At 39.0% G+C, this 18,489-nt stretch overlaps 1 protein-coding gene across 1 annotated transcript in view; it reads left to right on the forward strand.

Moving 5' to 3' along the window:
• RBMS1 (RNA binding motif single stranded interacting protein 1) overlaps window positions 1–18,489 on the forward strand; it is a 68,897-nt gene that overhangs the window by 16,321 nt on the left and 34,087 nt on the right. Inside the window, exons 3-4 of the mRNA XM_029085295.1 lie at window positions 11,800–11,858; window positions 15,323–15,414. Coding sequence (XP_028941128.1) covers window positions 11,800–11,858; window positions 15,323–15,414 — 151 coding nt within the window. The remainder of the gene's footprint in view (window positions 1–11,799; window positions 11,859–15,322; window positions 15,415–18,489) is intronic.

Raw genomic sequence — 18,489 nt, forward strand, 5'->3', positions numbered from 1 at the left:
CTGATAATTTCTTCTGTGAATGTCTTAATATAGGTTAGTTGATTTATGGTAATTTATGATAATTGTGAGATTTATTGCTTGTGACTATCTGAATAACTGCACAAATCACTTTCATATGAATGTTCCTCAGTTCAGTGTCTTATGGTAAAACTTTCTATGAAGCTTTCAGTGTAAGAGTACTTCATATAAATTACAATATGTTATATTAGAAATAGAATAGTAGTATATCAGTTTCTAAACAATTCAATCTAATTTATAACCATCACTTCATATTCCATCCAACTCTAAAATATTTTTCTCAAAGAACAATGCCACATAATTTATAAGAAAAACAGAGTGGTCTTTCACTAACATTTGTCATTAAGCTCAGGAGAACATTGGCAGGAAACAAAACTTTTAATGTTGACCAGCATTTGTGTCCCTGCAAACAGGTGTTTGAAAATGAAACGTAAGCCTGTGTAGTTCACACCTTTTAAAATACTTCATATGTGAGTCTTCAAATGGATAAAGAGAAAAATCTCCTACAAGTTGGGGCAAAATTGAGGTATTTACTTAGCTCTGCTGAACTGTTGATTTCATAAACAGTAAAGATGAGAAACATAAACAATTTCCTTTTCTGAAAGCACAGACACTTTGGTTAATGCATTACTGTGATTTTTATTTTCTTCAGTTTAGGAGAAAGCAAGCTATTGTTACTTAGACAATACTTGCACTTCAAAGCATGTCAAAGAGGAAAATCCGTGTGTGTTTCTGATAGGTTATTTATCCTGCTTAACCTATAAACTGTAAAGTAACAAAGCTACTGAACTGAAAGATATCTTAGCAGATGGTTCAGAGATTATGCTAAATCACTTCAGCTTCTCAGAAGTTAGGCTGGGTTACTGCAGGGACAGTGGCTGCAAGAAACACTGAATGAGATCATTTTTATCAAGTTTGTTGCTTGAAATTCCATTTTTCTTCACAGCATGTAACAAATTGTGTCTTTACAGTTAAAACAGATATGTAATCAACAAATTTAGGACCAGCGTGTTAGTATCCTGGCTTTCATAGGAGTCATTAGGATGACAAGAATCTTTAGATGTCTGTGAAATAGGAAAGATCATCTCCTGTGCAGGCAAGAGGTTGGTTCTGCCACTTTTGCTGCTCTTGCTCTCTCTTTTTTCAGTGCCCGGAGCTGTTGCTTTGGTCTCTCCCTACTATCAAGTTGAGCATTATTATCTTGCTATCTTTATGAAAGATTAAATGGAAATTAAATGCCATGTGTTTAGTAGTAAAAAACATGTTGCAGCTGAACAAGGATAGGCCAAGATTTAGGGCTTTGGAAAAAGTACCACCCTGAAGAGTGGGTGATTATTAATCGTAGATCTGCCAAAGATCTGTAGTCACATCCTCAACTGAGGCAACAGAGAGTAGAGTCTAGAATAGAAGTTACAGGTTCATCCTTCAGAATTTGCCTTTTTTTTTTCCTTTTAAATTAGCAAAAAAGACCCCAAATAAACCCTAATGTAAGATTTTAACCTAAGATTTTATACTTAGGTTTTAAAAATCTTTCATTATTTTGATTCTACTGCTGCTGTGTTTTTCTTAAAGTAGCATCAGTTGAACTCTTCTCAAGGCCTGCCAGGGAAGAATACGAGACCCTTCCCCTCCAACTCCAAAAGCTCCTTGGAGGAGAGGCTTCATGGATTTTTATTTTTATTTTCTTTCTCCATGGTTATGTCTTCATAGTACTGAAGAATAACTCCTTTTTTTACTTATTGCAACGTTCGTAACCTTATAAAGTAAAACTAAATAAACATGGCATTACTCTATTTTTTTTATTTAAGATTGATGGAGAAAACACCTCTGCAGGGAATTATTGGAAGTCTGTTGGTTTAGTGCACACTAAAAAGCCACATTACGAATGCTGTTTTAGTATCAGCTGTAATATGTCTTAAACATTTAAAATACCCAGAGATACTAAAAAAAAAAAAAAAAAAAAAAAAAAGGCCAATTTTCCTCAGTTCTGCTAAATGAAAGGGTATTGTACAGTGGTCTGTGTTTTTAAGATAATTAATTTGTTGTGCAAAAAGGGGCATACTAATTGAAAAACCTTTGGAAGATGTTGTAAATATAGCTGTACGATGCTAACAGGGCTTTTCCCCTTGACTTTCAGTAAGCTTCTAAGGAATGGATAGAGATTATTCACATCTCTACAAAGCAAGAGGAAGCATACATTTCCTGATTCAAAAAACATTTCTTCCCTATCCCCACAGCTCATCCTCAGCTAAACCAGGAAATAACTACTCTTTTACAAAAAACAAAATGGGTAGCTGGAAAATAATAATCTCTAAAATCTTCTTCCTGTGTGCCACTTTTCTATTTGTTTCAATTCCTGGTTCTTTTTAGCTATGGAGGAGTTAAATTTGTGTAGAGCCTCTACACTATAAGCCAAATATGTATTCATAAAATACTGCTTTTTATCTGTTAAAATGAATACTATCCAAGAAACTGAGAAGGTATTTGTTCGCACTTCACCAAATTGCGTATGGCCGTTACGCTGAGCGTCTGCTCTTCTAAGGACCAATAACTGTAAGAGCTGATAGTATATCTGATTTTGCATGTGGTTTTGCTACTTTTGATTACTTCTCAGTGAAATCTGGAATTATAACATACTGAAACTGAAGAAAAGATTGTTTGTATCAAAGTAATACTAGTTTGTACGAGAATTGGTGACTACGTCAGTAATGATTACGATACATGCTTTTATCCACTGATTCCTACTGAAAATTCAAATATGCAAAACTTAAATGAAGGATTAAAGGTAGAGAGGTTGTGAAGAAAGGGTTTTTTTTTTTTGATCTTACAGCAGGATGTAAGACTATTGAATTTTCAGTAAAGACAGAGATCTGTGGGATTGGGGTTTTGGGGGGGGGGTGTGGTTTTTGTTTTTATTTTGGTTTGTTGATTTTTATTTTTTTTTTTTTAGTACAAAGATCCTAACTCATCAAAAATAGTCCTTACATTAATGGACAAAATGTAATTTTAGTAATTTTGTAAAGACAATCAAAACTGTAGTTGGCTTCCATAATAAATTTTAATTAATTTGGAGGTATTATTTATCTCCCAAGTAAAATAATAAAAAACAACTGTGAGGACTACTTGGATATTTGGATATTTTGAAAATACTATCTTTCTCTCTGAAATACCAGAGAGTCAAAGGGACAATTGATAAGGAACGAGCTTTGTGTCAAAACCACGTGACTATGTGACAGAATGTCAACACAGCAGCACTCTAATTTAGGTTCACAAGAAGGTTGTGTTTTCCACATAGGGAAAACTGTGGTCCAGTGCCTCAAACAGGGCACATCTGGCTGAGTTGATTAACCCAGTGCTTGAATACTTGAAGTTAGAAAATGAGATTTTGCTGAACCAAGCAATCTATAACAATTTCAAAATACAATTTGTACTAAGATAGATTGTGCATACCTGTAGTTGGTTAACATTCAAGGACCACTTCTTCCAAGCTCCAGATCAGAGCATCTCAATGTGTAGGAAATCAAGAGCCAGGAGACCCACATGGCTCAACAGGGAGCTGCTGGGCAAACTCAAGTGGAAGAAGAAGGTCTGCAGATCATGGAAGGAGAAGCTGGTCACTTGGAAGCAATATAAGACTGTTAGAGGATGTAGGGAGGCAATTAGGAAAGCTAAGGCCTCCTTGGAATTAAGCTTTGCAAGAGAGGTCAAGGCCAACAAAAAGGGCTTCTTCAAATACACTGCAGACAAAGCCAACACTAGAGGCAATGTAGGCCCACTGCAGAATGGGGTGGGTGCTCTGGTGACAGAGGATACAAAGAAGGCGGAGTTACTGAATGCCCTTTTTGTCTCTGTCCACACTGCTGGAGACTGTCCTCAAGAGCCCCGGACCCCTGAGGCCCCAGAGGAAGTCAGGATAAAGGATCCATGGGTCCTGATGGAGGGCACCCACGGGTGCTGAGGGAGCTGACTAAAGTAATTGCTAAGCCACTCCCTATCATCTTGGATAAGTTGTGAGGAACAGGAGAGGTGCAAAGCAAATGTCACTCCAGTCATTTGCAGTGACAAGAAGAAGGAGGACCCGAGTAACTATAGACCGGTCAGCTTCACCTCCATCCCTGGGAACGTGATGGAACAATTTATCCTCAGTGCAGTCTCTAGGCATATCAAGGATAAGAGGGTCATTAGGAGCAGTTAACATGGTTTTACCAAGGGGAAGTAATGTTTAACCACCCTGATAGCCTTTTATGAGGACATAACCAGGTGGATAGATGATGGTAGGGCAGTAGATCTGGTTTATCTTGATTTCAGCAAAGCATTTGATAACGTCTCCCACAGCATCCTTGCAACTAAACTGAGGAAGTGTGGTCTGGATGATCAAGTAGTGAGGTGAACTGTGATTTGGTTGAAAGGAAGAAGTCAGAGGGTGGTGCTCAATGGGACAGAGTCTAGTGGAGGCCTTTGTCTACTGTGATTTGGTTGAAAGGAAGAAGTCAGAGGGTGGTGCTCAATGGGACAGAGTCTAGTGGAGGCCTTTGTCTAGTGGAGTCCCTCAGAGGTCAGTACTGGGACCAGTACTATTCAATATATTCATCAGTGACCTGGATGAGGGAATAGAGTGCCCTGTCAGCAAGTTTGCTGATGATACAAAGCTGGGAGGAGTGGCTGACACGCCGGAGGGCTGTGCTGCCATCCAGTGAGACCTGGACAGGCTGGAGAGTTGGGCAGGGAAAAATTTAATGAAATGCAACAAGGGCAAGTGTAGAGTCTTACATCTGAGGAAGAACAACCCCTTGTACCAGTATAGGCTGGGGACAGACCTGTTGGAGAGCAGTGAAGGGGAAATGGACCTGGTGGTCCTGGTGGTCAGAAGGATAACCATGAGCCAGCAGTGTGTCCTCGTGGCCAAGAAGGCCAATGGCATCCTGGGGTGCATTAGAAGAGTTGTGGTTAGTAGGTCAAGAGAGGTTCTCCTCCCCCTCTACTCTGCCCTGGTGAGGCCGCATCTGGAATATTGTGTCCAGTTCTGGGCCCCTCAGTTCAAGAAGGACAGGGAACTGCTTGAGTAGTCCAGTGCAGAGCCACCAAGATGATTAAGGGAGTGGAACGTCTCCCTTATGAGGAATGACTAAAGGAGATGGGTCTCTAGTTTGGAGGAGACTGAGGGGTGACCTCATTAATGTTTATAAATATGTAAAGGGCAAATGTCAGGAAGATGGAGCCAGGCTCTTCTCAGTGATGCCCAATGGCAGGACAAGGGGCAATGTGTGCAAGCTGGAGCATAGGAGGGTCCATGTAAACATAAGGAAAAACTTTTTCACTGTGAGAGTGACAGGACACTGGAACAGGCTGCCCAGAGAGCTTGTGGAGTCTCCTTCTCTGGAGGCATTCAAAACCCACCTGGACACATTCCTTTGTGACCTATTGTTGGTGATCCTGCTCTGGCAGGGGGCTTGGACTAGATGATCTTTTGAGGTCCCTTCCAGTCCCTAACATTCTGTGATTAACTGTGCAAATAAAAATAAGAAAAATGTAACTGCAACTTTTTATATAATGTTTAATTATGCACTAAAAATGATTGGTCCAGCTTTTGGTGGTAGGTACTCAGTATGTTCCAGTAACAAATCTTTAGGTCTGTGATGGCCATAAAGCAAATGAGTGATTCCGAAGAGTTTCACACAGAACAGTGTGTCTTCCAACAACAGAAAACAAAATATGGAAAAAACGTTCTCGGCAATGTCTCCTTCTACACTAGGACATAGATGTGATGAAGAAGAATGTTAAAATGGAAACCATATGGTTTGATTCTGTTCTCCAAACTCAGTATTCTGCTGGATTGAATAAATTTATCAAGTTTTTGTAAGAGAAAGTTTACCTGGAATTAAATAGCAGGATTAGAGTAGGCTATCACCAGGACTAGCAGTATTGTATTGACAGTTAGTTTCTGAAGTTTCCCTTATTGTGAAATTAAAAATTTGATACCAGAAGAAACAAAAACTACCTTTGTTTATCTAAGCTTAAAAGGGAGCAAGAGCTTAAGGTTCAGTACATCACTTTCCCTAAGATGCAGCAGAGAGAGGGAGCTATGGGAGCCAGATAAAACCTTTTGTACTGCTCAGAGGTGGTTTTTGGATCCAGGAGAAAAGATTGCTGGGCCTGACTATGTTCCCTTGGATGTGCTGTTGGCTTAGAGATTCCCTGAACACAGGAAGAGCAGTGAGGTATAGGAGCCAGCTGTACCAAGTAGTCTCTTGCTGACAACTCCCTCGACTTTTCCTCAGTTACAGGGAATTTTCTTTGCTCCTTTTGCAGCAGGTGGTATAGAGGAGCTGAGAACTGGAGCATAGGTGAGACCTTCCCATTGGCTACTCAGGTGTCTCCTTTTCAGGTCTCAGTTGGGATGAATAGGTTGGGCTTCCAGATACTCTGTAAGCGTAATAGACTGTGATGGGGACTTGGCTATTAAGACCATTAGTTTCATGTAAATGTTTTGAGTCATACTGTTCAAAATGGAATACTCTGCATTTGGGGAGGTGAGGATGCTGTCTTAAAAGCTGCACACTGCTGATTTGCAGAAGTCAGTGATTGCTATGTGCATTTATTTAGGGTCATACTGAAATATAATACTATTCCCTTTCAAGCAGGAATTTACTGCACTTAGAGCACATGCAAGGTGCCTGTTGACCATGTTGTGCACTGAATAAGGCCATGTTTGAGTAAGAAAGGTTTTTTTGTTTTTGTTTTTTTTTTGTTTTTTTTTTTAAAAGCTGGTTTACAGACTAAGCATCCCCACCTGCATGTTCTTTTTAGTGTTACAATTAATATGCAGGAAATGCTTTGGAAATATTTGCTTTACCCATTTTGTTCTAATTATTTACTGTAGTCTAAAATAGGGTTTATTTTGATGTGGATCTATTCAGCAACTGCAATGTATTTAGGATTAACTGATCTGCTCTCCTGCATGACCCTCCTTGCTGGATCTGCCCGTTTGTTGTGCTCTCCCTTATCTTTGGGTCACCTGGTGAGAATATTGTGTCCTTATTGAAATTTTTTGTGTTCAGCCATGTTCTCTTTCCTTTCACAACTCCAACTTACAGTGAGTTAATGTACTCAGAGCCACTTATATGTTATGAAATCCATGCCTGATTTTACCACATGATACTGACTCTTAGAAATAAAGAGCATTCCACGAAGGGCAGTGATAAGATGCTAAGATGTAAAAATTAATCTAGAATAAACACAGAAGATACGCAGGATTGTTTCTGCATAGCAGAGGAGTTCTGACAGTACTACAGTAATGCCAGGGCAAACAGCAGGATCTCTAGGAATGCTATTCTTACAGCTGGACTGGACTTAGGCAAAGAGAGCGTTCTTTATCTTCAGCCCAAAGTTCTGGATAGTTAAGGATGCAGCTCTAAAAGGCAAGGACTTTACATGGTAGCAGAGATCCTTCTGGTGTGTTAGTGTCTTGAGTCAGTGTCAGGTGGTAGAGAAACCCTTTACAGCACAAGCTACAAGACAGTTTGAAAGTACTGCATAGGGAAGCACTGTGAGCTTGATGGTAGGAGGTGCATTATGTTAAGCTGTTGTGGACAAAGATTTGAACAATTCATTCCAGACAACCCCTATCAAGCCTTTCGCTGCCTGTTCTTATTGTACCTCCCCTAATGCACACACAGATAAGTTCTTTCAACGCTCAAAACAGCACTTGTGGCAGAGACCTCAAGCTACTTCATTCTCCCTTCTTTGTCATGCTCACGATGACATCTTATCACCCTCATGTTCGCAGCTATGTTCATTATACTAACAGATGTTCAAAGGGAAAAAAATACCGTTTCGGTTTGATCTGTGTATGTAGTTTCCTAAGGACCCTTTTCTTTCGTCGCATGGAGGTCACCAAAATTAGGCTTCAGAGATGTTTTAAATGTCAAAAGTATTCCTGTCTATTTGTAATAAATCTGTCAGTATGATTATTTGCACTGACTTTGTGATGCTGAACAATGTAATTTTTTAAAATTTTGATGCTTTGCTTCAAACCTTCCACTTCAAAAGTATCTAAGACAAAGGTGTAGTGCTGTCTTCTGGTATTCCCATTGTCTTGCAGTAGATCTTAGGGCAGCTGAGTAGGTGGGGGTTACCCTTCCATTTCTGCACAAAGAGTGTATAGTGGGCAGTGGTAAGCATTATCCTATTACGTAGCAGTACTACATATCTTCGTAACCTGGCTTTTGAAGAGATTTCTTTATCTGCTCCCCAAATATGCATTAGTACTGGTGTTCTGTACTATAACTATAACCAATTTGTACACCGGTACACAAACTGCTGCTGAATATACCCCTTTTAATCCCATAACCAGTGCACCCTGACTGACCCTCTCTTCCTTAGTACATTAGATGACAAGTTGACACTGGCACAAGTTCTGTATAGGTTCAAAGCTGAAAACATCTAAACATCTTTCAATCTCCAAAGCATTAAAAAAACCCCACAAAACCTCTAAACTCTATTGCTGCTGAATTTTAATTTTATATTATTTTTGGGAGTTTGGGAGAACAATAACCTACTTTACTAAGGAATACCTAGTTGCTTGTCACCAGACAGATGAGCAGTTATTTCTCTCGATTAGCACCTAATTAAAAAGAAAGCTGACTTTAAAAAAAAAAATTGCTTCAGAGGAGAAGGAATGAGCAATCACTGGTCCGATCATTTTAGATGTGATTCTGCCAACTGAGAGATGTGCTCTGCCTTAGGTACCAAGTCTCACCAAGCATGCAGTAAGCCTTTGGAGCAGAGGAGTAGCCTCAGCAGGGTGCTTAAGACAACCAGATGTGTGTGAGCTTTGAGAGGAATGGTGATCTTCAGGCAAGACCTAACATCATAGACATCTTTGGAATATAAGTTTTCTCTTGCTTGCTATATTCGTTTTTGTAAGCAGCAATGCGCATTAGTTTGTGCCGTGCCTTTGATGTGTTTTCTAGCTTGTTGATTTCTGGTGGATCTCAGTTGCAATTGCACCCAACAAGTGAGCAGTTGAATGCAGGAGTGTGTGTTAACAGCAGTATTAGGACTGCAGAATTCAGGAGGAAGGAAGTAGATTTTCATTTGAAGGAAGCACTTGGGAGGAGCTGCAAGGAGTCATTTCCCCTGATATCAGACCACTTAGTGGGAGCAAAGAGGGGATGTGTCCCTCTGCCTGGGCTTGGGTGGGGTAAACTTGTTACTTGTGTTTCATGGTGTGAGTGGAGAGCTAGTGCTTGGGAGCAGTTTTCACAGGGAAAATCGTAGGAGAAATCCTGGCGATAGCTGCTATTGTTTTACTGGTTTCCTGAATTGTTCCTAGGCTCCCACTGCTGAAACTCTGTGGCAGTCTGGCAGCTGGTTCTTTGCAGGAGCCGTGCTATCTAGGGCAGTGAATTAAATCACTAGTGGTCTTGCAGACTGGAAGACAGTCCATGAAGTGGCTGTAAAGAACAGACATGCAGACACCTGTTTATGGGCTGGTGGGTGTCACCGTCTGTGAGCCAGCACAGTCCATAGGCAGCCCCTACCTCCCTTCCCCGACCAGACTGGCTGAGGGTTGCAGGGACTTTGTTTACTCAGATACCTGGTGCTGTAGTTTTCACCATTGCCACTTTCCACACTTTCAAGAACTGAAGCAGTAGCAGGGACAAGATCATCCCTCAGGGATTTTTTCCCACAAGAGGTTACTTGCTTTAAGAAGCTTAGGGGAGCTGATAGGGTGTGGGGAATGCTGGCTGTCAAATGTAATGCTGGGCACAAGTGACTTTGGACACAAGAGTTTAGTGGATCTGAAAGAACACTCCCTGAACAGTTTGCCTGTCTCATTTACAACAAGTACATTTACTCTGCACTGAAAAGTTCTGGAGAAAATTTCAGAAGTTGAGTTACAGGGCATAGAGCTTTCTAAATGGAATGACATATTTGGAAAATAAGTGGCACTAATAAGGAAGTACTTGCCCCAACTATTAGGGACAATTTCTATTGCTTTATTACAGCTTCCAGGATAATATATTTAGGTATGCACTGATTTTCATTGATGCTTGTACATTTTTAGGCTAAAAATGGATAGTTCTGTTTTATATCAGTGTAGAAGCTCACAATTTCAGATATAATAAGGAAGCCAGTACCTAGTGGTTACTGTCCCAGTAAAAGTTGCACCCTTGCAACTTTTGAAGCCACACAACAACTCATCGAAGGAACAGAAGGTGCTTGAAACTGGTTACAAAGAGTGATAACTACACTGAAACATGAATTTAAATATTCTTTAGTGGGAAAGTACTTTGTAAATAGGCTTCATCCTTGAGTAACTATCGCTTTGCAAGCAAACAGTTAATTTGAGTACTCTTAACTAAGCTTAACTTTGTTTATTGGTCTGCTTATATATTTTGAAGAACTTGTAAGAGTATTACAGCTACTGCAGAAATTGACTTAGTTGTCCTTTGAAATAATATCTTTTTGAAATTATACTCACTCTGTTGGAGTTATATTTAGCAAGTGAGCCGGCACAGCATCATTCTTCCCCAAATTCCACTTTCTTATGCTGGTAACATTTCTCATAATTTTCAGTTCATTTTTTGGGTTCTTATACAATGATAGAAAACCTTTTAGCACACAGTGCTTAGGTATACCTGTTAATGTAATAAGTTACATGATGTTCTCATGTGAAAAGAAACTCATGTTACTTCATTTCTGTCTTGTATACTCACAGCACTGTATCAAATGTAGTTCACAAACAAACGAAGGAAGTTGTGGTAAGGAACTAGGGAAACCCATGCTCTGTTTCTGATTCTACTGATGGTTTGCTGTCTAACTGTAGGCCAGGGGAGTTGCTTTTCTTAAATTGAAACTGAGATTTGACTTGAAAGGAAAACTGCAAGTTTTCATCAGCTTTTGATCAAAAAACCTAATACTGATAAACTTTTCAGAGCACTTCAGAAGCAGCAATCGTTCCTGTACCTGGGATTACTGTGGGCCTGTTTCCCAAGCTTAATTGCTCTTAGATCTTTGGGTGCTCACCTTTGGACTGCATAGGAGATTGGCACCTGAGCTGCCCAGTTATTGAGAAAATGAAGAACAGGCAGTGAGTGTGTTTTGTTTTGTTTTGTTTTTTTTAAAAAGATAGAAATGGAAAGTTTCCTGAGGGATGTTTTTGTTATAGTCGAAATTGTTTACATTTCAATTTTCCATTTGAAAAAAATGCAGAAAATTCTTTACCACCTTTGCTGATCAGCTTTCATAAGTCTGACTTGCACTTGTCACCTTCCAGAACAGAATTTTAAATCTTTTCAAGTGTGAAAAAGGGGGAAAGAGATAGCCAAGTTATTTAGGTTTTTGTTTGCTTGTTTGTTTGTTTTTCCCCTCTTCTACCATGTTTGTTAGCAAACCTAGCACTGACAAGGCAGTTTTCTTTATCTGGTGTATATACTGAGAGAGTTCAAGGTTATGTCTAAAACGTAGTGTCTTATATGTACCAGGATTTTAACTGTGTTGTGTTCTTTTCTGTAAATACTTTTTCTCTGGCTTATGTTGTGATTCTGCTGTGCCAATGAGAACATAGGGAGACTAGAACAAGATCATCCTTGAAATTGTTGATCTTTTTTGTCACTTCTATCTACATAGAGTTTTCATTCTGTAATTATATTGTCTATATATTACTCCATTTTGTTAAAAGTAAAGGGTAATAGTATATAAAATAATGTGAATTGGGTATCTGTTGTAATAGGATTTTTTTTCTCATTTTACTTACATATGTATAATACATTTTAGGTATGGGAAAATTGTATCCACGAAGGCTATTTTGGATAAGACAACAAACAAATGCAAAGGTATGTATGTTTGCTTTTATATTGCATTCACCTGAAAGTCCTGTTGATTCTATAAAATACACTAATGTTGAATTTTAAGTGCTTTCAGTTTGGTTTTTTTGGGGGGTTTTTTTTTTTGACATTCTTATTCCTAAACTAGTCTTATTCTTGCCCCTGGTCAGTGTATTCAGGACATGTGTTTCCAGTGGAGCTAGCTGGCAGACAGCCTGTGTCAGTGGTGCAGCCAATTCGGAGTGAAGCTGAGATGCACTGTGCTGGCTGGCAGTTTGCCTCTATTTTAAAAACAAAAATGGAGTTAAAAGCAGCTTTTCTCCTATTGCCTGAAGAAACTAGGGAAGCTTACAAAAGACCATTCAACTGTACTACGTGTCTGAAAAAATTATATATTGTGGAAATCAGCTCCATTGATTAGAGTGTTTCAAAGCAGCACTTAATTACATGTTCCAGTTCTCTAATTGTGTTTTGTTATATGCTGTTGAATGTATTGAGAGCAAAGAGAGGGTTCGTTTTCACCGAAGTAATTGCAGCTGGAAAAAAAATATAGAAGTCCTTTAGATAAGCTGGATACATCAGTTCACTGATTTTCATCACTCATTGCAATTACAGTGAGATCATAATCCCAGCAATATGCATGGTGGGAGAAGGTGTGGTAGCAGACACTGAAATATCCAACTTCAGGCTTTCTTTTTTACAGTTAAGAGGATAACTGCTAAGCAAAGTGAGGAATTAAGTCAGCTGATTTAGCAATGTTAATAAGCGTAAAGCTTATGACTGAGTGTAAAGCTGATAGGCAAAGGCAGGAGAGTGGAATTCGTCATTAATCAAGACGCAGTTTTTGTGCAGAACTTGGAAGCGCTGCAGGGCATAGCTTCTTACCTCCCCATCTTAAGCAGTTAAGGGGTGCTGACAGTTCAGAAATGGATATTTCTAGAAATTTTTTTTCCTCAACTTGTATGCAGATGTCATCTGCATGTATTGTGCCTAGGAAAGAGCAGATGCCCTTTTCAATTACTTTAATTCATTAATACCTGTGAAAGCACATAGCTGATTTATTCTGTCCATTCCCCCAGTTCCTGAAGACTTCAGTAGCTCTGTTGGTGTGTGGTGGTTTTATCCTGGCCAGCAGCCAAACACCAAACAGCTGCTTGGTCACCCTGCCCTGATGGGATGGAGGAGAGAATCAGAAGGGTAAAAGTGAGAAAACTCATGGGTTGAGATAAAAACAATTTAATAATTAAAATAAAATAATAATTATAATAACAATAATGGAATATTCAAATAAGTGATGCACAGTGTAATTGCTCACCACCCGCTGACCGATGACCAGCCCATTCCTGGGTATTGATTTTGGAGCAGAGACAATCCCAAAACCGAAAAACCACAATCCTGGAAGAGCAAGAGAGCCTGAGCAATCCCAAAGAGGATTCCCCCAGCTTTCTGGTCTACCCTCATTTATATACTGAACATGGCAATATATGATATAGAATATCCCATGCAAATGCCATTTTGGGTTTGCTAATTACTATGCTCCCCTCCCAGGTGCTTTGCACCCACAGACTAGCAAAACATGTTGGGAAGTTGGAAATGTCCTTTGTCTTCCAGTAACAACTAAAAACATTGGTGTTACCAACATTCTTCCCATCAAAAATCCTGTACTGAAACCAAAACACAACGCTGTTCTAGCTACTAAGAAGAAAATTAGCTCTGTCCTAGTGATACAGAAATTCTCACTTTAGTGTTTTAAGAGATTTAAGCTAACTTTTCAAATAGAGTTTTAAAATCTCACTGGTGAAAAGTGGCAACTCACTGTTGTAACAATGTACAGCAAGTTAAGGCTGCAGGGAAGCTTGTTGCGTGTCACTGAAATTGCAGTAGGAACATAAGTAGACAGAATGCAGATATCTAACTGGAATTTAACCAAAAGCTTGACAGCATCTGTGGCTCTTGCCAAAAAAACATACCATGGGATTTAAAGTAACTGGAGCAACAAGTAATTAAGGGTATTTATCATCTAGAAGATGGCAAAGGCGGCTTTGATGGCATGCTTGGTACCAGTATCTAACTTTGTCTGTATCGTACCCTGCGGTGCGGTGGTGTTGATAACCTGTGCTGTCATGGGTATGGAAAGCTAGTTTTGGATATGGAAAGCTAGTTTTGCCTTGGCAGCACAAAACTTGATATGAGCTAATTCACTCTGTTTCATGTCAAGATTTAACAGTCCACAACACCACATGTTACACAGAACAATATGCTGCTTTCTTCAGCTTCTTGGCAAGTTAAATAAGCTTGCACTGATGTACAAGGTTGCTTGAGTAGTTTTTCCCGAGTTAAGGACTTTAAAGCTGGTTCAGTTATATCTTTACACAACTTTTTTGTCCTCAGTATAGATGTACTGTAAGAGGACACTATTACCTTCTGAAGAAATAATTCAATTTTTAATTGTTGGGGTTTTTGTTTGATTTCTTTTAACCCAACGTAGACATTGGAGAGGAATTTCTTTAATATTTGAGGCTGTTCACTGGTGGGAAGGAAGGGGGTTGAAAAATGCAGAATGAGTTCTGCGATAATGTCTAGAGGAAGTAGCTTCCAAATTCTGACTGCCTTTTGGTGAGACTTGAGCATCCAACTCCCAGGTTGCATTAAAAATCCCAGTCTGTAAGGTCAATGTCTGTAAAGGCCAACGTATATTGCTGTTCACATATCCTGGAATCCACTAGCTGTACATTGTTGTTCAGAATAAGAAAAGAAGTTCCTGCAAATATATGGAAATTGTTGCAGTTAACTTTGGGTTTACTTTAACATTTAAAGATTGCATACTATGGCATAGAAAATGCTTTCAGGATGACTTTTTATATTCTGTTTTCAGTAACAACAACAGGAAAAATTCACTTGATTTCACTAAAGCTGTTTTCATTCACTTTTTAAATTTAATTGTCTTTTATGTATATACAACGAAGTAATGAATTAACCAAAAATTGGGTTATGATGCAGTAGATATGTGTCTTTTAAACTAAATTCCTTTCCCAGTTTTGAGTAAATAACGTATAACTTAAAGGCTTATTGGTCACTTATTCAAACTGGACTAAGAAATTAGTTTAGGAAAATTAACAGATTATGCTTTACTCGGTGATCTCTGTGAAATAAACTGATAATATCACATTTGCTCTTAGAAGATACATACCAGATAACACAAAGCAAAGTACCATACTACTTGTTAGCACTTTGGACAAAATCCTGATGAGGGGGAATGGAAGTTGATTTGTTCCACTATGGTAGGTCCCAACCAGTTCAAGGTTCAAGGACTTTGGTAGATTGTTTTTGGAACGACATGAAGAACTTTGGAGTTCAAATTGGCCCTCTTCATCAACAAGAAAATTGTATTAAATAACCGTGCTAGTAGCATATGAACTGTTTGATTATAAGCTGGTTGCTGTCTCATTAAAGAAATATATTTTGTATTTCAGGTTACGGTTTTGTTGACTTTGACAGCCCGGCAGCTGCTCAGAAGGCAGTTTCTGCTTTAAAGGCTAGTGGAGTCCAAGCACAGATGGCAAAGGTGAGTTAAAATAACTGGTTAATTTTTGCAATGAGTTGTGAAGATGAACAAGCTTACACATTACCAGAGTGTCAGCAGTGTGAATTTTCAAGTTGCCAACCCTTTACATAGAGCACAGTCCTCAAGCTAGGTGATAAATTAAGGTGACATATTCCAAATCATCTCAACTGATAAAATAAAGAAACATAGTATGGTAAAGACTCCAAACTAATCTGGTTGGATTAGTAAATTTATTCATGATACTATTTTTCCATTAGTTTCATCAAAAGAAAGATTAACAATAAATTGTAAGAACTATGTCAGGCTTAATGGTTTAAATACAACTTGTTAATTCCTGTAGAAAATCAACAGTTGAAACAGTTTATGGCACAAAGGCATGAAAGGTTTTATATGTTGTGTGCTTGTTGTTACTGAGGTTAGCAGCCTCACAATTTGGGGATGAATTTTTAAGCTCAGCATGGCAAAATTTAACCTTACGACTTTGTCTTCAGCCTTTCTAATATATTGCCCGTTAACATAAGTAAAATTCAAATCTGGGCATTCATGATAGATGTCTTGAAATTCTTAGCCGACTCTTTGACAACCTATTTCTGCATCAGGACAAGCCCAGGCATTATTAAAAATAAAGACATATGATCTTTCTTCTTTTTCTCTCATTTTTACTGATCATAGAATCATAGAATGTATTGGGTTGGAAGGGACCTTCAAAGGTCATCTAGTCCAATCCCCCTGCAGTAAGCAGGGACATCTTTACTAGAGCAGGTTGCTCAGACCCCCATCAAGCCTGACCTTGAATATCTCGAGGGACGGGGCCTCCACTACCTCCACTACCTAGGCAGCCTGTTCCAATGATCTACCACCTCCATGCTGAAGAACTTTTTCCTAATATCCAGCCTAAATTTACCCTTTAGTTTAAAACCATGACCCCTCGTCCTATTGCTACATGCCCTTGTGAACAGTTCTTTCACAGCTTTCTTATAGGCACCTTTCGGGTACTGGAGGGCTGCTATAAGGTCCCCCCAGAGTCTTCTCTTCTCCAGGCTGAACAACCCCAACTCTCTCAGCCTGTCTTCATAGGAGAGGTGCTCTAGACCTTTGATCATTTTTGTAGCCCTCCTCTGGATACGCTCCAACAGGTACATGTCCTTCTTGTGTTGAGGGCTCCAAAACTGGATGCAGTACTCCAGTTGAGATCTCACCAGAGCAGAGTAGAGGGGCAGAATCACCTCTCTTGATCTGCTGGCCACACTTCTTTTGATGCAGCCCAGGGTGCAGTTTGCCTTCTCGGCTGCAGATGCACATTGGTGACTCATGTCCAGCTTTTCATCCACTACTACCCCCAAGTCCTTTGCCTCAGAGCTATTTGCCGGCACTTCATCTCCTAGCGTCTCTAGATCACGAGGATTGTCCTGTTCCAGGTGCAGGACCCTGCACTTGGCCTCGTTGAACCTCAGGAGGTTCACCTGGGCCCACTTCTCTAGCCTGTCTTTTTAGATCAGATGGCCTGATTCCAATAGAGTGCCATAAACACCACTACAAATGTTATTTAATAAAGAAAATATTACCAACATAATCTGTTCATATAATTTGTGGTATCTCTTAAAGCAATTTGTTTTTGTTTTTTGTTTTTGTTTTTTTTTTTTTTAGTTTGAAAATTATATTCTAATAAGAAAAAAAATCCAGTAATTAAATGGTAATCTCAGAGGCTTTTTTTTAATAAAGTAGTCTACCGCAAATCTAGCAAATCTTTTATAGTTATCCATTGGGTACAGATTTTTTTCAGATGAGATACTTTCCACAGCTTCTCAGCTGAGGAGAACAGTTAAGCTAACAACATAAAATGTCTTTGGATGGATTCCAGGGCAACAAAATGAAAACCATATGTTTCATACTTAATGCATGTTTCATTACAGTCATGACACAAACATACATGCTAACTGGAAAACACTTGTGTTGTAGATTTTTGATTTTTTTTTTTCTTTTATAAGGTTTTATGTATGCTTAATAAAGACTAGCTGTTTTCAAAGCCTCTGTCATCTTACGGATACGATATCTAGGTAGGAGGGGAGAAAAGAGAATGTGAAGTCATGTAAATTCATTTTTCTAATGAATTTTGATGTCTGATTTAATTGTCTTCTTGAGTAGATGGAGAAACTCTAATAATTCACTATAGTAATCTAATGAATAGTTTCTTAATTTTTTCCATAGTGTATTTTTCTGACTCATTTCCTCTGACAGTTAGTTACAATATTGCTAATATTTCTTTCTGTTAGCATTAATGAAAAAATGTGCACCATAATACTTGACAGTTTTGATTGATTTTTCTGACACTGTGTGTCTAGCCTGGTGACCTGTGGGAAATCTGTAACTATAAAATTTGCATTAGAGTGAAACTTGTTCAGCTTCTTAACATGGAATGAGTGTTTGAACTATTAAAAAAAAGACAAAAACAAAAACCCCACACAAAACCCCAAAACAACCCAATAAACAGTTCCACAACAATCACAATTCAATAAGACTTTGAGTGCTTTGATTTTAGCCTATTTTGAGCCATTGGATTTTTTTTTTTTTATGCTGCTCTCCTTTTGCCTGAAAAATCCCGTCTCCTCTTGGATGCTCTAAACTGGGAATTCCTAGTTACAGTTGTTATGGCAAGATTAGCAAATCAGACCCTTCACATGCAAGTCATTATAGAAGTTTACTTGTGGTTGTGTATTTAATATTTTATCCTTTTACATGTCTACGCCATGAAGTGATCTTCTTGCCATAAAACTGTTCAGGCTTTAGTCACAAGGAAAGATCTGGAGGATGGTTTCTTGGCTGTCTGGGCAATGGATTTCCTCGCTGACCATACAACTACATCAGTTTCAAAGATAAATAAATGCCTGTTGGCTGATTTGTCCGTGGGAAGGTGTTATTACGCTGTGCCTGGTATGTGGGCCAGCAGCACGGCTCCTCCATATTCTTGTCCTCCTCCAAGCTGCGGTGGTAGTTCCAAGCCTGCAGCAGCTGAAGGGGAAGGAAAAATGTTATTGCTGAAGCCTTGTTCTGACTCTGGCTGCCCTAAAACTTTTT

Source organism: Antrostomus carolinensis, unplaced genomic scaffold (genome assembly GCF_000700745.2).
Source record: "Antrostomus carolinensis isolate BGI_N321 unplaced genomic scaffold, ASM70074v2 scaffold11366, whole genome shotgun sequence".
Classification (NCBI taxonomy): Eukaryota; Metazoa; Chordata; class Aves; order Caprimulgiformes; family Caprimulgidae; genus Antrostomus; species Antrostomus carolinensis.